At 39.3% G+C, this 22,492-nt stretch overlaps 2 protein-coding genes across 2 annotated transcripts in view; one reads left to right on the top strand and one right to left on the bottom strand.

Annotated features, from left to right (window-relative positions):
* LOC112044362 (myosin-I heavy chain) overlaps positions 1-17,266 on the top strand; it is a 102,426-nt gene extending 85,160 nt beyond the window's left edge. The window contains exons 26-39 of the mRNA XM_024080187.2: positions 231-369; positions 883-1,059; positions 1,849-1,996; positions 2,399-2,570; positions 3,088-3,324; positions 3,987-4,155; positions 4,693-4,878; positions 5,353-5,538; positions 6,575-6,782; positions 7,624-7,756; positions 8,350-8,485; positions 9,104-9,346; positions 10,164-10,367; positions 11,581-17,266. Coding sequence (XP_023935955.1) covers positions 231-369; positions 883-1,059; positions 1,849-1,996; positions 2,399-2,570; positions 3,088-3,324; positions 3,987-4,155; positions 4,693-4,878; positions 5,353-5,538; positions 6,575-6,782; positions 7,624-7,756; positions 8,350-8,485; positions 9,104-9,346; positions 10,164-10,367; positions 11,581-11,685 — 2,443 coding nt within the window. The 3' untranslated portion in view covers positions 11,686-17,266. The remainder of the gene's footprint in view (positions 1-230; positions 370-882; positions 1,060-1,848; positions 1,997-2,398; positions 2,571-3,087; positions 3,325-3,986; positions 4,156-4,692; positions 4,879-5,352; positions 5,539-6,574; positions 6,783-7,623; positions 7,757-8,349; positions 8,486-9,103; positions 9,347-10,163; positions 10,368-11,580) is intronic.
* A 7-nt stretch (positions 17,267-17,273) lies between these two features.
* On the bottom strand, positions 17,274-21,910 carry LOC112044380 (DNA-directed RNA polymerase II subunit RPB7). Its single transcript, XM_024080211.2, has 6 exons — positions 21,752-21,910; positions 21,551-21,660; positions 20,527-20,686; positions 19,818-19,868; positions 17,982-18,119; positions 17,274-17,370 (listed from the first exon to the last, which is right to left on the bottom strand). Exons 1-6 carry the CDS (start codon positions 21,761-21,763, stop codon positions 17,320-17,322), a joined length of 522 nt encoding a protein of 173 aa, XP_023935979.1. The 5' UTR covers positions 21,764-21,910; the 3' UTR covers positions 17,274-17,319.
* Between the last annotated feature and the right edge of the window lie 582 nt (positions 21,911-22,492).

Below are 22,492 nucleotides of genomic sequence, written 5' to 3'. Positions count from 1 at the left end.
ACTCGCTTGATGTCATCAGTCCACCTGGTGGGGGATCGACCAACACTGCGTTTTCTAGTGCGGGGTCGCCATTCCAGCACTTTGGGACCCCAACGTCCATCGGCTCTTCGAACTATGTGAACAGTGGTTAATTGCGAAGTCAAATTAAGTTATCTCGTATTTGGAGATGTAATACCTGATGATGTAATACTAAAAAATAATTCATACTCGTAATAATAAATATGATTCAGGCAACAAGGGCCCGGAGGAGGATCAGCCGACAACCGATTTGTGTTCAAGCGACGACTCTTCAGAGGAGGCAGGGAGTTGCCTCACGACCCAGTCGAAGTTGCACTGCTCTACGCTCAGGCCGTCCACAGCGTGGTTAAGGTAAGCCCATCGTAGAGCTCTCGTCTACTCTTCTCCATTTTTATGCTCATAATGCTCATAAGAAGTCTATAGACGCAATACTTAAAATGTAATCTTTCGTCATTTGTGTATACTTGTGTCATTTTATTATTTTTGTGCAATAAAGACTTCATTCACTACCTATGTATCTCTCTCTCTCTCTTTATCTTAGACACGAAACGAGAATTATCGGTCGGATACGTCGACCAAGTAATGGGTAAATTAAAAAACCAGTCATGCTCAACAAAATGCAATTCTGGCTATATTTAGCTACTTCCTGCAGTAACCGCACAATTAGTTGATATATGCGTGAGCAAGCAAGTTTATGTCTACACTCAAATCGTAACACTTTTGAGGAAAATTACTAATAAGATAACAACTACATAAGACTATGATCTTCAACTTAAGATAATTTTAGCAATCTCCTTGTTCAGCTCTAACACCTTTTATGCGTTTAGCGTTAAAAAGAAATGTTTTTCTGGTTTCACATAACAGATGGACGAGTTCCCGGTATCAGAGAAAGTGGCGCTACAACTAGCAGGGCTGCAAGCGCAGGTGTCGCTGGGCGAGCCGCCGCCCAGCCCGCCGCCGCCGCACACGCGCGCCTACTACTCGCACCCCGACCAGTTCCTGCCGCCCAGGGTTGCTAAGCAACGACCCGCGCACCAGTGGGTAAGTGCCGGTCATGTAGAACCTTCCTTAGAGAGTCCATTACGCTACTAGTTAAAGGCTGGCAGCTGGCATTTGAAAAGCTTAGCCAGCATTTAGGGCTGGTGTGGTTCCTATAAGGAGTTATAAGAGGAAGTATAACATGGATTGCCACTAGTAGCCTCCCGATAAGGGATACAACGGTAATATAACTCGACTAAATTTAGAATGTTTCATTATGCACAAGAAGACGACTTTCTTCTTCCTTCTGAGCCGTTTCCGCACTTGGTCATGTGATTGGCTGTTATACGTGATGAAAAAAACGGCCATTCTGGTTGCAATTAACTTACTTACTCAATTATGGTTAATGGCACATTTCATTATTTTGTTAAGACACTGTATATTTTGTTATTTCAGTATTTTCTTTTTTAGTCAATAGTGTTTTCCTTGCCTTTAAGATAGTATTTTATCTTCTTTTAATAAGGTAAAAATAAGTTCAACATTGTTTACTTTACAAAATCTAATTTCACCACCAAAACAATATTGTCTCAAAGTTTGTCTCCACTATTCTAAACTGTGACAAGCAGAAAAAGTGAGATTCTGATAAAGACACAAAACTTTAATCGAATCTACATCTCATTTGTTCATAGTATTATACGTCCAAGTCGTCTCTATCTAATACCTGCTCTTAGTATTTTGTGCACACTGGGTGACATATGACGATGATTGTTTTATTGACTTTGACATGATTGGACCCATGGCATGCACCGCATAAACCAAGGCCACCAATAGAGTTATATATTTACTCCACAGGCCACTATACTGGCGCAAGCCCATCGACAATACGGCGCTGGGAGGGCAGAGCTGACAGCCAAGGCGTTGTATTTGTCTTGTGTGATGCAGTACCCGCTCTACGGAGTCACATTGTTCCCAGTCACATACAAAGGATATTGGGCTCATGGTACGATTTATTTACCTTAAAGCCGTAATCTATGGATTGAAATTGTCTGTTCTATGGACCCTAAAACTGGCACTGTTTTGTCTGGTGGATGTATATTTGGATGATCTTTGTTCAACGATTTACACATTTTCGACAATTAATCATTACATGATATTTTCAGTGGGATATTGGGATGCATAATATAAGTTTTTTTATTAAAATTCCTCACTTGGGTTTCAACTTCATAGCTAAAAGTAACACAACACATAAAATTGTCGAAATATTCTTATTATGTTTTATGTCGTGCTTCATACAAGTTAGGTACTGTTTAAAAACGTACAAATAAGTTTGAAATTACATGGGCATATTCCGACAAATTCACGTACATCTGTACTAAATTCAATATAAACTATTATTTCTAAGGTCCCAATGTACTCCTGGGTGTGGGGGCGGAGGGCGTGGTGTTGGTCCGACCGGCAGACAAGGTCGTGCTAGCTGAGTACCCGTACACTAACATCGCTGCTATACTGATGGACCCTGTGGACAACGGCCTAACGCTGAGTCTCACTCACCACGGACAGCATGACGGACTCAGGTAACTAATATAGACCAATTATTAATATTGTTTAATTGAGTAAAATGTATGCCCACATATGGAAGCTTCAAAGATGCTTAAGCTGCAGCTAGTGTCAATGAATAAATTAAGAATGCGTTTGCAACCTGCTCTATGGTGCACAGGTAAAGGACACCGAACTGGGGAAAAAGGGGAGGTTGTGTTCCCAAGATATTAGTATGGCGATCTTCCCTGATAATCATTAATGGGATCGCAGGAAGTCCCTGGATTCCAAAAACTTACAACCGTAGTGTTTAAGAGTTCCATTCAGATGTTTATAAGAACAGCGGATTTGATTATTTAGATTATGTTGATGATGGTGAAATATTTCAGTATTTAGCAACATCAAAGATGTGTTTAAGCTGGAGCGGGGAGTACTAAGACAGGGAAAAGTTCTACAATGCCAGTCAAATTAATGATGAATAATTCATTAATTAATTTGACTGGCATCTGCCTAAATTTCACCAGCAACCATATTGAAACACTACCTCTTTTACAGATGCATAGTACTAGAGTGCTCTCAGAAGGCCGAGGCGGCGTGGCTCATGGCGGCCTACAGCCCGGCCTTAGGAGGAAGTCTCACCGAGGAGGCACCTCGTCGCGCCGCGCCCGCAGCGGAGAGGACCAGACTTGCGGCGGCCTTGCGAGCTGCGCGACGCGCCCTCATAGACTCCGCTCTGCTAAGGAGGCCTCAAGATCTGTCGGCGGGCGGCTTCCTTAGAAACACTCTGAGAAGGTCAGTTACATACATACAAGGTCGATGCCTCGTTAGTATGTTGCGTTGCGTTGTAGTCGTAGCGCAAGAACACGACGCGCGCACCTCAACAGAACTACGCTGTGAATTTTTTTTTTTCAGGATTGCCAACAGTTTACTGCAAAAGTAATTTCAAATCTTGCGTAAAATTTTGGACACCCAATATCTTATACTCAATATAATAATCAAAATGAATTTCCGGATATAATTTGTAATTGTCGCAATACATCAGGTGGCAGATTTTATACTTATGTTGGCGTCTGTAATATGTCGTTTAAATAGGCTAATAATGATGATTAATTTTTTGATGAGCAAATTTTTCTATACTCATCATCATCCTCATTGTCAACCCGTATTCGCTGAGCTTATTCGTCGAGTCTCCTCTCAGAATGAAAGGGGTTAGGCCAAGTCCACCACGCTGGTCCAATGTGGATTGGCAGACTTCACACACGCAGAGAATTAAGAACATTCTCTGATGTGCAGGTTTCCTCACGATGGTTTCCTTCAACGTTTGAGACACGTGATATTTAATTTCTGCACACAACTGAAAAGTTGGAGATGCTTATCCCGGACCGGATTGGAACCTCCGCCCTCCGGAATGGGAGGCAGAGGTTATATCCACTATCACGGCTCTTAATACTCAGGTTGAGCAAACACCGCTTGGAGCGCGTCCGGCTGGACATATCGGCGGAGTCGCAGGGCGAGTGCTACAAGGGCTTCCCGTCCGCCTACTGGAGCTGGGCGCGCAGTCTGCCGCACAGCCTTACCAAGCTCAACGAGGCGGAGGAGGTCGCTGCCATGCAGATATTCAAAGTATGCTTTTTTGGATACCCGCCCTTAAAAGTCTTCATGGTATACTCAAAATATTACCACAAACACGTAAATCTACTACAGATATACTGTTTAACTTTGTTATCGGCCGCGCAGTACAGCGACATAGAGGGGTAAACTCGCGCTTGTTTATGAATGAATGAAGAATGAGCCTGTCAGCTCATCTTATGTTACCCTTTCTTATGTTATTCCAAAATGAGTTCATGAAGGATCGATTATTATCCGAGCCCTCTACCGCGTTGGCGAGGATGTTTGTATTCGAGTAATGTCGATCTAAAATTAAACCATAGATTTAAAATCGTAAAGATGAATGTTATGTATTATAGGATTGTACAACAGATAACACTAATTAAGTAAGCAGCATCTATGGATTGGAGTGTTATATCAATAGGCACTTTTACTTTTCTGGTCTGTCAATACAAATTCTTAGTGTAGTTAAGGCATTACCATGGCATTCAATATTAATGCCACAACTCTCAAAATCCACAGACGTTACTAAAAATTTTAATTTGTGTATAGGACATAATGAGTCACGCTGGGTTGAGCAGCAATGAGGGTAGCACAACAAACCTGGCCAACAACAACAGTGTGAGCAGCCACGAGAGCGACAGCGACGACCGCGTGGCGCTGGCGCAGGCGTTGCTACAGCGGTGCTTGCAAAAGGACACGCTGCTCTGCGAACTGTATGCGCAACTAATCAAGCAGGTGAGACATTTATTGCTTGATGAATCATAGCCGTAAGACCTTCATAATGTGAAGGCCAAATCTATTTCTTTCAGCCATAGTAAGGCCTTCATAAGGTGAAGAACAAATGTATTTCTTTCATCGCGACACACATTTTAAAAATAGCAGTCAAGACCTTTATGTCTTTCGAATTCTGATGAAACGGTGTTTAAAAGTAGTTAAAACTTTTGATGATATATTTTAAAAGTTTTTATTTACTTTAACTTGTTGCTTGTTTGTGTTACCAAATATTACAATTTAATTTTGACAAACTTCTTGGCATGCATACATGCAAATTACATGGAGCTGATCTGATGATGGAACTGGAAGAAGTCATAGGAACTCCATCATAAAATCACGTAACCCCATCGAGTTTCAGCTCGTATAACTCGTCTTGACGAGTACTTTGTTTCTAGATTGTATAAGATGTAAAAAAATAACACTTGAACTGTCCAGACGACGGAACACCCCGACCCAAGCTCGCGCGTGTCGGCGCGGCACTGGGCGCTGCTGTGCGCCGCGGTGGGCGCCGCGCTGCCGCCCGCCAAGCCGCTGCGGCGTCTGCTTCTGGCGCACCTGCGGTACCGCGCCGCGGCGCTGCACTCCACCGAGGAGGGCAAGTTCGCCAGGCGAGCGGAGCAGGTAATGTCTCTCCCAGACGAATGGTAATGTCTCTCCAGCAAAGCACTTATTAAAAGAGAAAGATGAGAATTGGTCAAGTGGCTTGTTTCAAAAAAATTGCTAAATAGCCTCAATAGCTCGGGTTAGACTCGTCACCGAAGGGTGGTGGTTCAATCCTCACCCCGTTGGCCTATTGTCGTACCCACTCCTAGCACAGTCTTTCCTGACTAGTTGGAGGAGAATGGGAATATAGGTCATATTATAAAAGATATGGCAAATATTCTTTTTTTTTTTTAAAAAAAAAAGCTAATGACTTCCGACACTAAAAAAACATGTTTGTTTGTTTAAACGCCCTAATCTAGTAGTCGGATAGTATTTTATTTTGTATGTGATAGCCACAACAAATTAAACAAATCATTTCCTTTCTCCTTGCGTTGTATTCCTTATCACTGATGGCCGTGACCCCTTACACAAGCTTTCTTTGACGATGTCGCGCCATGTTGCTCGGCTTTTCGCGACTTGCAGAGCCTCGTGTACTTTAGTGTCGACAGTGGCGCGGATTTAGCCAACGCATTGTCCTCGAGGCTATGTCCTCGAGATCTCTGTCTCTCTCCTAGCAATGTGGGCGAAGAACTCGAGGTTAGTCTGAAGACAGGTAGTGGACAGCCTTTTCGAGATGTTAAGTTATTTTAATTTAATTCAAGTCAAGTTTTTTTTTTTTTAGGTATGTAACATGTATTAGTAAGAATACAATATGGAACTTAAGCTAACTTATCCTAATAACTATACAAATCATGCCCACAAGTCAAGTTTTAAATTAATTTCTATTATAACTTGACCAATAACAGCAGGGGGAATGTAAGGTCCCTTGTCCTTACTGTAATAGCAGTAAGTCACCGTCTCACCACTACACTATAATGGCCAGCAGCACACGTCCGCCAGTGACAGACTGCCTGACTTGTCCCACTACCGGTGTATATATACACAAACACTACAGGGAAGATATGAGAAAACTGTGAATAAAAGACACGGACGATCATCCATACATTTTTTCCAGGTGGCATTAAGTATAGCCCAAGTACCACGTCGTCTGGCTGCACCGTCGAAGGAAGAACTGCTGTGTGCGGCGGCGCGTAGACCCATGCATGTGCGCGTGTTGTTGCTGGATGGCAAGCAGCATGGCTTGGTGTTCGGCCCGGCCGCCACTGCCGACCATCTCGTAGCCATGCTGCGGGATAAGATCGGCCTCAATGATGCTGCCACTGGTACGTGAGCATGGCTTTTATATTGCATACTAGCAGAAACAAACTATATCTACGTATAAACTTTCTTCTTCAATCACTCTATTGATGAAAACTGCATTAAAATCCGTTGCGTATTCTAAACGATCTAAGCGCATTAAATACCTCAGAGAAATCTAGCTCTGCGTTGACCAACCCGTATCCTAGCGTAGTCAGTATCTGACAAAACTTTTTATGGACCGAACATTTAAAATTACATTTGGAAGACCCTTGAAAAGGCCTATGTCCTGCATTGGACGTCCATCGGCTGATATGGTGAAGCGTACAGACGGTGAGACGCGACTTTGTTAAACGGTTTTCTTTAACTTGCCTTGTTTGTTGTTTTGGAATGTGTGATATTTATGTCAAAATCGTGTATCTTTTGACTCACAAAAGGCCCAATCCAAGTACAGGCCTAACTTCGCGAAATCGATAATATCTTTCGTTGTGATGGAATGAAAGAGTGAGTGATATTTTTGATGTCGCAGCACCGTTTGGTCCACAGTTTTTGTTACTTTTCACAAGTTTTTGACTCGTGGCTCGCATCCTGCGCCTACGTAGATAGTAAAAAAATAAATGATGTATTCCTTCATTCTCCGCACACAACCCATCTGTGTGTAAGAAAACAGTTCCAAGGGTTGACCTTCTCACTATGGTTTCGCCTGCCGTGAAAAACGGTCAGGGTCCTCGATTTGACTAGAGCGCCGAAGAATTAGGGCCTAAATGATCAATAGGCCGAGATGGGATGCGGGCCGCCTCCGCCGGGAACCCGCTTGTGGAAGCCCGCTATAGGCGATACTGACGACTGAAGTATCCTCTTTTACAGGTTACGCACTATACGAAGTATGCGCAAACTCGAGCCCGGCGGGTGCGGGAGAAAGAGCCCTGGGCGGCTCGGAGCGTGTCGGCGACGTACTCGCTCGATGGGAGAAAGCTGGCGCCACTGCTGCCGCTTGCAGGTACACCAAAGATCAATCTATCCTAATATAATAGAGGTAAAGTTTGTGGTATTTTAGGGGGTAATAGGGATGATGACAGTTTTTAAATTGTATATAAATGAAGATTACGCTAAAAGTAAAGCAATTTTGTAAAAGTAACAGGGTATCTGCGATCATTACTATCGGAGCTACAGGCATTTAAAGGGTCAGATTTGCGGCACTGCCGCGGATCCCTGAAAAACGCCCCATACAAAATGGTACGAGCTTATGACGTCGTAGGCAATTAATGATCGTTAGATTTGTATGGGCGTTTAAACAAAATTACTAATATCTTTGTTATTTCTGCGTTTATGTTTATAGTTCACATATTAAAAAATGTCACATTTAATGTAAGGAAGCTAAAACTGTATGAATTTTCATCTAATTACGATAAAATATTTTTAGTAGATTTTGAAATTTTATAATCTTATTTATTTTGCAAATATCCAGTCAATCTTTGCTTTTTATGTATAAATTAGTTAACATTGACCTTATTTACCAGAATGTATCATAAAAATCAATATATTCAAACCTAGTCATCATCCCCATACTCAACAATATATTAACATTCGTAGGCTAGTGTTTAAGAAGCGTCTGTTCCTCGGCGAGCGGCCGCTGCACACGGCGTGCGTGGCGGAGATGGAGCTGCTGTACTACCAGGTGCTGCACGCCGTGCGCCACGACCGGCTGCCCATCGAGACTGATGAGGCGGTGAGCGATTTACTCCTAGTCTTATTTAATAAGATAATGTTATATTTTTAATATACAATATTATATTTTTAATATACAGCAATACTTAAATGTCGGTGACTTTGGTTCTTCTGCGGGTCTCCTCATTTATGATTCGATCACGCAGAGATACTCCGCGCATAGCTCGTTCGAGGCACTGAGGAACTTTGGACGAAAAGATGTCGCGGAGTTTTCCGAATGCTGCCCAGCCGAGTTGGATTCGGCGGTTCACCTCTTTCTCAAAATTGGGCCTACCTAGCTCAACGAGTCGCAAACCTGAAGTGGCAATGGGCGGGGCACATAGTTCGAAGAGCCGATGGCGGTTGGGGTCCCAAGGTGTTGCAATGGCGACCCAGCACTACAAAGCGCAGTGTTGATCGATCCCCCACCAGGTAGACTGACGACATCAAGCGAGTCGCAGGGATTCGCTGGATGCAGACGGCTCAGTATCGTGATATTTGGAAGTCCCTACAAAAGGCCTATGTCCTGCAGTGAACGTCCATTGGGTAATATGATTATTATGATGATGGATACTTAAATTTCATTTTAAATAAATCGATCTTGATCTTTGTTGATCACACAAGATGTGTTCTGTATCAGGTGATGCTGGCAGCGCTGCACGCGCAGGTGGTGAAGGGCGACTGCCTGGGCGGCGGCGAGGAGTGCTCAGCGGCGGCGGGTGCCGTGCTGCCCGCGCGGCTCGCCACGCCCGCGCTGCCCGCGCCCGCCGTGCGCCTGCACCACCTGGCGCTGCGCGGCACCGAGCCGCACGCGGCCATGCAGCGCGCGCTGACGCTGGCCTCCTCGTGGCCGCTCACCCGCGCTACTATCTTCGACGTCATGGTATGCGACCAGACTTGTACGCTTTTAGCTTGCAGGTTACACATTGTATCAAATAAACTGATTCATGCGTCAGCCACGGACGCACCGTGGTTTGTACGCACACGCAACTTACATAGACTTAGATCACCCTTTTTTTACTTGGGGAAATCCTCATGGATTCTCATCCTGGTTGAGGCTTGAGGCTTGCAACTACACCCCCGATCCTAACGCCTCAGATCAAGACGCCCGAAAAACGTCCTTTACTATCCTGACGACGACATAACGACCGACAACGCTTCCCAACACAAATACAGCGTCTTCGCCGGCGAAAACGAGGTCCCCGATTTCTAACGTCATTCGGACGTGGACTCCCTCCACGGCCACGGGATGACTCAGGCCAACACACCCTTCCCAAACAGTCCTCTAAACCGAGGTCAGAGTCTCAGAGGAGACTTAGGGAGTCGTTCCGCTCATCTCTGCCCATTAGGAGCTCGATCATCGATAATGCCGCTGAATTCCCATTAAATTAAGGAGTCTATGGCACTTCATCATTATCAACCCATATTCGGCTCACTACTGAGCTCCACCCACGCTGGCCCAATGCGGATTGGCAGAATTCACACACTCAGAGAATTAAGAAAATTCTCTAGTGTGCAGGTTTCCTCACGATGTTTTCCTTCATCGTTTGAGAGTCATGATATTTAAATTCTTAAAATGCAGACAACTGAAAATTTGGAGGTGCATGCCCCAGACCGGATTCGCTATGGCACTTGCACAATAAAAAAGAAAATAAAAAGTGTCAGAGAATGTTACAAGTTGTAATGTTCTATATTTACAGCAATCGTTCACGTCGAACTGGCCGCGCGCGCTGTGGCTGGCGGTGGACGCGCGCGGGCTCACGCTGCTGCGGCGCGGCGCGCGCGCGGCGCTGGTGTCGCACGACCACGACCAGCTGCTGGCTGTGTCGCCGGCGCCGCGCGCGCTGCTGCTCGTCACGCGCGCCGACCGCAAGCACGCCAAGCTCGTGCTCTCCACCGACCAGGTCAGTGTACCACTTTGTGAGTCAGTTGATCACCACTCGTAATACTAATCACACCAACCGTGCAAAAAGTAGGTGCGTTGCAAAATAATTTTAGAAAATACAACTTTTCGCACTTTCTACAAACCCTTCTATTTATTTTTGTTTATTTCAGAATTTACTATATAATATTTTGTAAATTGAATGCGAAAGATCTCACGAAAATTCACTCATCACGAAATCTAGAAAACCACGTAACGTACAAAGATATAATTTACCAGAGAGGTTGTTTATAGTTAGCAGACGTCCGCTAAGAACGGATTTTGCGACAGGGCCGGATTAAGGAGATCTAAGGACGAAGAAGTAGACTTTAACTACCTTTATATATGTAATAATATTGACATGTGACATGTGATATTGTACCAGCTGTTGGTTATCCTAATAAAATAGATAAATAAACCCTGTAGCTACATTACCGCCACCCTAACGTATTCCGACGGACACGTTAAACATACGCAGAGATGATTTACCTTAACTCCTCCACCGCCTCCAGTGTCAAACGTTAACAGGTGGCGTAGCGTGCCTTGTAGGGGCCTTGTATAAAAATTTTTTGGGGGCCCCACAGAACATAAAGTACTTATTATATTTGTGGGCAATAGACTAGCGGCATCTCCAGGGGCCCCTGTAGTCCGGGGCACCGTATCTATACTAATATTATAAAGCTGAAGAGTTTGTTTGTTTGATTGATTGATTGAACGCGCTAATCTTAGGAACTACTGGCCCAATTTCAAAAATACTTTCAGTGATAGATAGCCCATTTATCGAAAAAGGCAAAAGGAAAAGAAAAATTAGGGATCCTTCCTGAAACTCCAATAATGTAACCCAAGGTGTACAAAAGTTTTGTTTACATGGCGTGCGCTGCAAAAACTATTGATGTTAGAATAACATAATGTACTACAACTTTGCAGAATACACCATTTTCTACAAAAAATGTCGCGAATTTTCTATATTTTAGCAAATATACCTTTTGTACTTTAATAAAATAATTTATTTCATATACTAAGGTTTACGTCATTATTTACACAACAAAACTGAAATCCTTATCAAAATGAATTACTTAATAATCAAGAGAATATTATAGAGATAAGATTTGCTTTTTACAGTATGTCAATTAGCCTTATTGTTTCGGAGATAAATTTCATAGTTAAAGTTAACAACATTTGGTGTAACTCGACAGGCGTACCAGATCGCGACGCTGATCAAGGACTACATAGAGGCGGTGCGCGGGCCCGTGTTCCCCGCCGTGCCGCAGCCCGCGCGCCCCGCGCCGCCCGCGTCTTGACACCCGCCCGCCTAGTGCCAGTGCTTCCACGTCGCGCACACGCACTAGCGCACGCGCTAGCTGCACACGCAACACGCACGTAGTGTGACGTAGCGGGCACGCTGCGCGGAATCCGACGACTGCTCCAATTAGGGTTGCCAACATTTTTTGAGAAAAATATAGTATTGTTCAGATTTGGCAATAAAAAATATAGTATGTATATTTTCGACGACTGCTCCATTTAGGGTTGCCAACATTTTTTGAGAAAAATATAGTAGTTTCAGATTTGGCTATAAAAAATATAGTATGTATATTTTCATAAAAACTACCTATATTTGTTTGGATTTGTTGCATTTTTCAGGTTTTTATACCTTTTTGAAGGTTTTTAAGCCCATAGAAAGAAACTCTGTCACAAATTCACATAATTTGAAGTTTATACTCTTAATATTATGCAGTCGTTCGGGTTTCGCAGCGTTGGGATAGTCATTGGATATAGAAGTAAATGTTGATATGATCATAATATTTATAGTGATCTATGATAGTTATATATATTATGTTATGAAATATGTATGTAACATATACGGTGGGTAAGTTGAAACTGGATATTAGAAATTAGTATAATACTGAACAACTGCAAGCAAATCCGATGTTCGATGTCCGATGATACTTTTGTCAGTATCATACAATGATGTTAGAAGTAAAAAGAGGTTGATAGGTTATATGCAGATCGCAAGTGTCACGTTAAAACTATGCTAATTAGCAAACCTGAGCTCAAAACCTGAGACAACGCCGCTTAAATATTTTTTGTGTGCCAGTTGTAAACATCGATTGTGGTTTATGTAACCTATCTACCTCTTTTTTCTTCTAACAACATTGGTGTCATCATAAAATTAAACGGTGTCACGAACGAGTTAATTGGTATCATATGTGAGGTATATCATGGAGATTGAAGTCATATATTCTTTCATTCTATGCCTCAATACCTCAACGGTAAGAGCGGTCGGACTCATCACCGAGGGGTAGTGGTTCGCTCCCCGCCCCGTTGGTCTATTGTGGTACCCACTCCTAACACAGTCTTTCCCGAAATTGGAGGGGAATGGGAATATTAGTCATATTTATAAAGATATGGCAAATATGGCAAAAAAAATATATATTGTGCGGAATCTTGGGTATTAGGTCGAAAGTTTGGTCTTTAAAACAATCTACCCTCCCCAAAGGCATAACTAAATAGCTGCTCGCAATAACTAATGTCCAGTATCAACTTACTAGAAACACTGCACTATTATAAAAGTGCAAAACATGTATATAAATAAATATGACGTATGAAATAGTTAGCGAAATGTCTATGTTGATAAAAATCAGTCTGCATTTACTTCGGAGTACAAAAACAGCGAGAGTGGTGTTGGTCACATGTGTGATGGACGATTTTCAGTTGCCAAGAGACGGGGAAGCAAAACTAAGCAATAGAATATTTTGGTACACTCAGTATAGCTTACTTTAATCAATAGACGTAATTTATATTCCGCTGTTGTATGACACAGGACCTGGGCCTTAGCCATGTGGCACGTCGAATCTCTTTCTACAAACGCTAAAGCTTCGAAAATTTAAAAATATGGGATAGAAACAGGGGCGTATCAATGATACGGATCCCCGGACTACAGGGAAAGCAAAAATTAGTAAAATGTAATCTACAATCACACGGAACCTGGTGCTTTCCGGAAAGTCCTGCCTTTAGACGTTCAGCCCAGAAATGACAAGATCTACTCAATCTCTTTTTTCCCGGGTTAAGCGATCACACAAAAGTTGGAAACATCCTACATAATAATGTTTGCTTAAAATAAATATGGCAGTGACTGGTAAAAGTATTTTAAGCAAACATTTTTGTTTCTTTTGTGAGAAATCTACCCTTCATTTGAGCCCCCCCAACTAATTTTGATTCAGGGCCCCTTCAAGGCATGATGAAATTCACTGTCAACAGGTCACGTGATCAAGTATCTTTATATCTATCGTTCCCATACATTTTCTTAGTTTTCTAAGCGTTAGCGTTTGTAGAATGGCAATCGACGCGCCACGTGGCTAAGGCTGCTATTTGCCTCTTTGTGAAGTGAATTATCGATTTATGTTATTGATTAAGGATATTTATAACATTTGTGCTTCCTATATATAACTTCCTGTTCACCTTGACTTCTGCTTAGAAGCCGTACATACTACTTTAGTATTTTACTCGAGTATGAACAATTTTTGGGCGGTAAATCCAAAAATTGTTCGTACTCGACTAAAATACTAAAGTAGTCCGAACTAGACTTAAAACTAAGAAGAAATAGTGTTTATAAATTAACTGCCAACGTTATTAAAAAAAATTTAGATCTATGGAAACATTTTTGAGTAGGTACTTACGATTTTCATTTCACAAAGTAGCGCAATGGGTCTTCAGTAAAATATGTCAGTATTAATATAATAATAAACTATAATTCGTGTTACTTGAGAAATTCATCAGTATAGTGTTAAAAGTGTTAAAATTGTTAAGATGTTTTTGATGATAGATAGTGATTGTAATTCAATCTTTTTCCCCTCTTATTCGATGGTTAACTTTTAAGGAGTCCCCTTCAGGCGGCACTTTAAAACACAATGTATTCAATCGTAAATTCTACCTTAATTACATTTTATTAAGGTTTATAATTAAATACAGATGTGTGTTATAATGTGTCTTGAAGTTCCGCTGAAGATTTTTAGCACTAAGCCGACCCACTTTTAATTCTAGACCCCACTACTATACAATATTATAATTGTTTAGAAACCCTGTAGAAATATAGACTTTATGCCCTTAACTATAAGATTCATATCAGCCTTAAGAATTCCTAATCTGTTATTTCCTTGGCTTCGAATCTTCCTGTACTGTTGAGTACGTAGCAGAGTATATACTTGTTTCGAAATGTTTGCAGTGTCGTATGTTTAACCTGAAGTCTTGATTTGTGCCTTGTAAGGCGGCGATTGCGTTGCTGACGAAACTGGCTCATAACCATTTTGTATAAATTTCTTGAAATTGAAATGTCTGTTTGTAATTTTAAATTAAAAGCTTTTCACTAAATGCATGATGAATGAAACTATATACAGTACTTATTTCAAACAATAAAATTATAAATTTTTGTCTCTGTCTATTTGTCTGGCTAATCGCTAAATTAGTTAAATATTTTTTTAATTAATTAATTTTGACAAAATTTTTACTATATTAGCCAGAGATTTGCTTGACATGCATTCTTGAAGTACTATAATGATACGAATTTATAGTCTATCAAGTGGGTTGATGACACTCCCATGATATGCGGGCGACGGGGGGAAAGACTGCACGGGTGTGAAATCGTGCGTGCAGGGAAGTGAGATGCATTAGTCGTGAGTTTTTCATTCATCGCTACACGCCCTCCGGCCCGCGACCATCGGGAGTGTTACAAACGAAGTTGCCAAGCTATACATAATTTTGTGAAAATATTTCAGACGCCAGTAAGTCGGCTTACGTCATCGCCCGCGTGTATTCAGTGAGCCAATTGTGCAAATTATTGTGACTAAAAAAAAATTAAATGACTGTTCCAAATATATCTTCTATCATGCATATTATTATGTTATATTGCACAATGTTATGTCTCAATATTTTATAACGAAAAAAACGATACGATAATTATGTAGATTTTACTGTAGCGAAGCATTTTATGCTTGGGAGTTATGCTAAAATAAATATTAATTCTATACATAGATATCTTTAATGTTTAGGCCTATTCGGTGCTTAGATAATATAAATTAATCATGGCTTAGTTTGTGTTTCTGATCTCATATTGAGTATTATTTATTTAGATGCCATATTTCGTTAAGCACAAGCAATATTTGACTAGGGTGTTTTTTTTAATTTATTTATATTTTTTAGTACTTTTGTATATAATTGACAAACCAAAGACATTGAATCGTCCCTTTGGATATTTTTTTTATAATTGACAAATTTTGAATTAAGTTTAGTTAATTTTGTAATTGTATTTTTTAGGAAAAATCTTCTTAATTTTAATTTAAGATTTATATGTAATGTAATAGTATTGATTTGAACAAAAACAAAATTAATTACTATGATACTATTTATAATTGTAACCCTACATTATTGTTATGATATGAACTTTTTGGGAATAAATGTTTTAAGTTTGAAATACATAATTTTTTTGTCTAGACATTATATGAACTTGTTCTACAATTATCAAAGTTTTCTAAATGTTTACAAATTCAGATTGCAGATTTAGTTCATGTTTTAGAATATTTTATCTTAATTTACATGATACTCGTATATATTATATATCTGTATGTGACGGCCGCGTGGCGCAGTGGGCCCTGCTTTCTGCATCCACGGTCGTGAGTTCGATTCCCACAACTGGAAAATATTTGTGTGATGAGCATGGGTGTTTTCCAGTGTCTGTGTGTATTTATACATTATATAAGTATTTATATGTAGTATATAAATGTATATGAATATTATAATATCAACTATCTTAGCACCCATAACACAAGCTATTCTGTATGCTTACTTTGGGGCTAGATAGTGATGTGTATTGTTTAAGTATATTTATTTTTATTTATTTATTATTTTTATGTGTATTCACTAGCTTATACAATTTACATGCATTGTTTCCTTGTGGTTTAGTTTGTTCAGCATCTACGTATGCATGTACAGACACAAACAGAAAAACACATACTTCCACGTACAAAGCAGTGAATATTATTATACTAAGACGAATACTAAACATAAACTGCACAATACTATTTGGAAATTCAATGTATGAGCCTCCCAGCTTCCAACTTGTGGCGTATTCTCAACACTCAGTACATGTTATACCTCCATTGATCTTCTATTAAATAAAAATTGGATGCACAATCAGCAACCAAAATACGTCCCCACTCAATGAGTGTCAAACACAACTTAGCACTCGCATTTGCAAATTCAACCTTAAACTCAATTCTTAAGGTTGAATTTGCTCTGAATTTAGGAGTTTATTGAATATTGGACTGTATTTAAAGGCCTTTATGTATAATTTTCTTTACTAATAATTCTAACACTGTCAAAGCAAAATTGGCCAGTTTTTAAGTGAAATTTTCTACATGCTTGTACATCCTTTTATTATAAAAGGTCAATGTATTTCACCCTGTTTATGGTACATTGTTCCATATAATTACATATTCCAAACATATAATAGGTTAATTAAAATACACAACAGCTGTTAGTTATGTTCTTTTATCTGATATTTTTTGTTATCAGGTAATAAAACTATAATGATTACAACAATTGCATTGATTGTCATCAAGTTTGAAGCTGGGAGTACATACTTCAGCACTATAGTGTTAGTGTATATAACAATAAGTTTCACTTTATGTTAGACGTAAGATTGTATCGTTATAGTCACCACCACTGTACACGTCCAGTACAACGGTCAACGGTCACACAAACTGCCCAAATAGACTGAAGTGTCCAAATATTTTGTCCTTTTTTGACAGATTGTTTTTGTTACATACTTACATATGAATTTTACACTATTATTTGAATGCCAAATAAATATAATATAAATAAAAAATATGTGAAATGTGTTTCATTTTATATTTGTCTTAAAATAAGTTAAATTATTACACTTATTGTGTCACTAATCCTAAATAATCGTCCATCAATGTTCCAATTGCAAACTGTAACAAAAAAAATATTGATTTTTTATTCAATGACAGTTAGCCCTTGAATGCCATTCCTTAATTGATAATGGAGTCTAACATTGTAGCGGGCTAACTTGGGTACAACTTCATTCTATCCATAGCTCTTAAGAATTTCCATGTTCAAATCAGAATGCAAGGGGATAAGAGTTTTTTTTTGTGAATAGGGTGGTAACTAGTCCAGGCTTACCACTAGACAAAAATATTGGTTTCACAGAATAAATGACAAACTTCATTAAAAATTTAACTGCATAAAGTTTGTGAGTATTAAGCAAGACTTGATTACAATTATTTGAACAGAAACTTGGTAAAATTTTCTATTTAACACCTAAATTATTATTTTATCAAAGTGATTGTTAGCTATAAGAAGACATTTTAGGTTTTTACTGTTACAGTAATATTAGATTGCGCACACGATAAGTTTGCGCGTGGCCAAAATCGGTACTGTAATCAAAAGTGCCGCCATCTTGTCTATCTCTATCTATCTCTTGGGTAAAAGAGATGACTAACGCGGGCACCATAATGGCGCCGGCAGTCGCGCATAGACTTATCTTGCACGCACTCTACAGTGTAAAATAAACGATACTTACAATGCCAGTGGCATCCACTCTCGTGCCCACAATCTTCAATCTGATCACATCCTCTTCCTGTATGACATTGTCTTCCTGTTTACTCTTGTAGCACGGGGGATTTACATTGGGACAAAACTCCATATCTGCCGGAATTGACTGAAATATAATATGTAATTTACTGTACATGTAATGTAAAATATTTAATTTAATGCTTGATTAAAGATTACTAGACTTCAACATAAAAAGTATGAATAATAAATTAGGTATATTATATTTATTTAGGTATATATATATTTAAGAAATTAAATATAGCGGTGAAGGAAAACATTGTGAGGAAACCTGCATACCACAGAATTTTCTTGATTCTCTGTGTGTATGATATCTGCCAATCTGCATTGGGCCAGCGTGGTGGACTGTTGGCCTTACCCCTCTCATTCTGAGAGGAGACTTGAGCAGTGAGCCTCGTGAAATTATTTTTCTAGAAATCCAGAAAACCATGGATTTTTCAAGATATTGTAGCCTAGGTTCTGCTCTCAGTCTCAGGTCCAATCTTTACTAAATTTTATCAGTTCTGTGGCTTAGCCGTAAAAAAGTACCAGACAGACTTACTTTCGCATTATAATATTATAAAGGATTTTAATTTACCAAAAAAATTTTAATAAAAAAAATTCAACCGACTTCCAACTCTAAAAATAACTTTAACTAAAAAGCAAAAAATAACATCCTATGTGCTACCTTCTGATCAGTTTGAAGGCGGTGCCAAGCCAGTGATGTTTTAATTAAACACGTTTAAACTACAAAATTTATGTGGTTCTTTCAGAAACAGCTTTAATTAAAACACGACACTGGCTTGGCACCGCCTTCAAACTGATCAGAAGGTAGCACATAGGATGTTATTTTTTGCTTTTTAGTTAAGTTATTTTTAGAGTTGGAAGTCGGTTGAATTTTTTTTATTAAAATTTTTATTTTTTTATTTTTAGTGTTAGCATACCTACTGCGTGTGTACAGTCACAACCTATCTAAGTGTAAAGTTCTTAATAATACAAAATTATCAAGTCCAAACACAAGGTAGCTACTGTGAGCCGTCGAGGAGTTCTCTTCACTGTGCTTCTTCTTCAGCACCAGACCCTTAATACAGTCACAATCCATCTAGGTGGAAAGTTCTCATCAATACAAATTTATCAAGTCCAAACAGAAGGTAGTTACTGTGGTGAACCGTCGAGGAGTTCTCTTCACTGTCCCTCGTCTTCATCACCAGACCCTTAATACAATCACAATCCATCTAGGTGGAAAGTTCTCATCAATACAAATTTATCAAGTCCAAACACAAGGTAGCTACTGTGAACCGTCGAGGAGTTCTCTTCACTGTCCCTCGTCTTCATCACCAGACCCTTAATACAGTCACAACACATATAGGTGCAAAGTACTCATCAATACAAATAAATCAAGCCCAAACAAAAGGTGACTGCTGTAAATCCTTGACGAGTTCCATCGTCTGTTTCGGCTCCATCATCAGACCAACTCCAAACCTTCATAAAGTTGTAGTGGTTTAAAATACCTTATGGAAACACTAACAAACGCACTAGCCGTCTCTACAACTTTCGAAAGTTCCCCTCAATTTCTCCAGGATGCCCTCATCAGATCCTGACATGAAAAAAATGGGACCACCCTGGAAGTAAACCCTTCAAAACAAAAAAAGAATTTTCAAAATCGGTCCATAATTGACGGAATTATCGCTGGACATACATAAAAAAGAAAAAAAAAAAAAAAAAAACATACAGCCGAACGTAGAACCTCCTCCTTTTTGGAAGTCGGTTAAAAATAAAATAACACATAAATATGTGGCATACTTACATGATGTGAAATGAAACAGCTAAGTGGGCCTATTTGGGCAAACATTCCAACCTGTAAAATGTAAATGATTGTAACAATACTTAAATGTAGATTAAACTATATAAATAAAAAAATCTATTTCTGTGTGTTAGTCTTGCTAAAACAGACAACTCATAATGGATATTTTTTTTATATTTTGATCACTTATTTTTTTATGTAGGTATTAGGTTTAGGTATTATCAGCCTACTTTAATGGCGTACTACAGGGCCAGCCTCCCTCTCCTCTCCTTATAGAATAAGGAGCTTAGACCCACCACACTGCTCTAATGCAAGTTGGTGGTCAACAATACTGGTGTGGAATTAAATTAGTAATTTTGTTTTGGTATAGGGATATTAGTTGTTATATAGTGAGCCGTGATGGCCCAGTGGATATGACCTCTGCCTCAGATTCTGGAGGGTGGTTGTGTGTGTTTGAATCCGGTCTGGAACATGCACCTCCAACTTTTCAGTTGTGTGCATTTTAAGAAATTAAATATCACGTGTCTCAAGGAAAACATTGTAACGAAACCTGCATACCAGAGAGTGTGAAGTCTGCCAATCCGCATTGGGCGAGCGTGGTGGACTATTGGCCTCACCCCTCTCATTCAGAGGAGACTCGAGCTCAGCAGTGAGCCAAATATGGGTTGATAATAGGGATATTAATATAGCAAACAAGACTCAAATGTAATACCTTATTAACTTGTGTAACAATAGCATCAAGCACTTCTCCTTTGAAGGGCCTGAACACTATAGCTTTATATTTGACAGGGTACACCACAAAGCCTTGCCCGGGTTGTATGAGGCCCGCACCAATGCTGTCTATTGTTGTCACTGCTATTACAAAACCATACCTGTAAATAAAATGTAGGTGCTTCAAATCTGTGATAGATTGATCAGCAAGGGCCTCTGTGGGGCCACAGTTATTGCAGTGGATTTACAAAATGGAGGTCCTGCGTTCAATCCCTGGCTGGACCAATTGAGATTTTCTTAATTGGTCCAGGCCTGGCTGGTGGGAGGGAGGCTTCAGCTTTGGCTAGTTAACACCCTACCGGCAAAGACAGTTATGTTTGTTGTTTGGAAACTGAAAGGTATGTGGATTTTCGTCCTCCTCCTAACAAGTTAGCCTGCTTCCATCTTAGACTGCATCATCTCATCACCAGGTGAGATTGTAGTCAATGGCTAACTTGTAAAAAAAAGAAAGTATTAGTAGTTTCACAGTTTATTAAATTATATCTTTAAATATTTATGGAGGAGGGAGAGGATATGGGTTTCAAGTTATATTTGTTTCACAATAACAATCTAACTCATATCTATAAATTTTCAGATTGTTGAACAAAGTAAGACAAAGGAAGTAAAGAACAAGATTGTATATTGTATATACATATTTGAATAAGTATGATATTGACTTATTACTGTTTTTTTAATATTAACAATTTAGCACTCTTACATAGGATGCTCAAGTGAAGTGAACTTTACTTAACCTGTATAGCGCTAGATAGTTTACACACTACATACTACATATACATCAAACTACTAAATTTAGTTGTAGTGATGGGGCCTGAATATTTGTGACTGATACTCAGTGATGTGGTATTTATATAGATTACATCTCTTCTGCAAAATAGCAGACTTTTTTACAACAGCTGCATATTAATTGTGTTATAGTTTTAGTGAAAATTACAATTCCGGAATAACTAAAGCAAGGTATCACTTACTTCCCTGTACATGTGCCTTCAACCTCTGTGTATAACTTTTGCTTAACTGTGTCTAGCAACTGGGGCCCAAAGTATCGAGGATGTAGCAAAATCTCATGTTCTAACGATATCTGAAACATTGTTTTTGTTTTAATGCTATGAAGAATTTTTGTGCTTTACTAGAAGAGGAACACAAATTGGTTTCATGAAACCCAGACTTACGTGGTAAAACATTGTAACTCGAATAGTAAATTTATCAATTGGGCATTAACTCATTATTTAAGCAAAATAAAATAAATTGAAATTCAAAGGGATGTTTTACGAAAAGCCGCGCTCACTTTCGCTTGACCTAGCATAGCTGTCATTGTCATTGTCAGTGTCACTGTCATATCTAGTCAATGACTTTTAGAGTTTGACCACTTTTTATATTATTTATGGATTTACACCCTCACATTCTAGCCGAGGACAATAAAATGTTTATGAAGATTTTTGCTAGCACAGACCAAAATTTATATTTGACAGACGTACTAAAATTGTAACATTACATTACTACATACTAGAAAAAAATCAAAGATCTCTAATAGGCCGTACAGACTACTTTAGTATTTAACTCGAGTACAAACAATTTTTGGGTGGTAAATACAAAAATTGTTCGTACTAAGATACTAAAGTAGGCCTAACGGGAAACCATTTATTTATTATTTATTTATCTGAGCCATTAAATGAGAATTAAAAAATGACTTTTATTTTCAGAAAGTAAGCAACTAGCCAACTGAATTAGATGTGTTTCTTATATGTATAGACTAACTGTATGTATTTCATATTTATTAGTAGGCTGTACTGTTGTAGCCTTAGACCATTAATTCTTATTAATGGTCTAAGGTTGTAGCCATCTAAAATACAAATCTCGCACACAAATTAATAGTAATATCGTTTCGTACTCAATGAAACTGTCACTCAACC

This window comes from Bicyclus anynana, chromosome 21, assembly GCF_947172395.1.
Source record: "Bicyclus anynana chromosome 21, ilBicAnyn1.1, whole genome shotgun sequence".
NCBI lineage: Eukaryota > Metazoa > Arthropoda > Insecta > Lepidoptera > Nymphalidae > Bicyclus > Bicyclus anynana.
Note: the sequence above shows the minus strand (reverse complement) of the source record. Positions and strands in the feature narration are given on the sequence as shown.

Coding starts and splice junctions, on each gene's coding strand:
- LOC112044380 (XM_024080211.2), bottom strand. Junction 18,120..19,817: donor GCTGTTTCATTTCACATCAT/GTAAGTATGCCA, acceptor ATTATATTTCAG/TCAATTCCGGCAGATATGGA. Junction 17,371..17,981: donor GAGTGGATGCCACTGGCATT/GTAAGTATCGTT, acceptor TTTTTGTTACAG/TTTGCAATTGGAACATTGAT.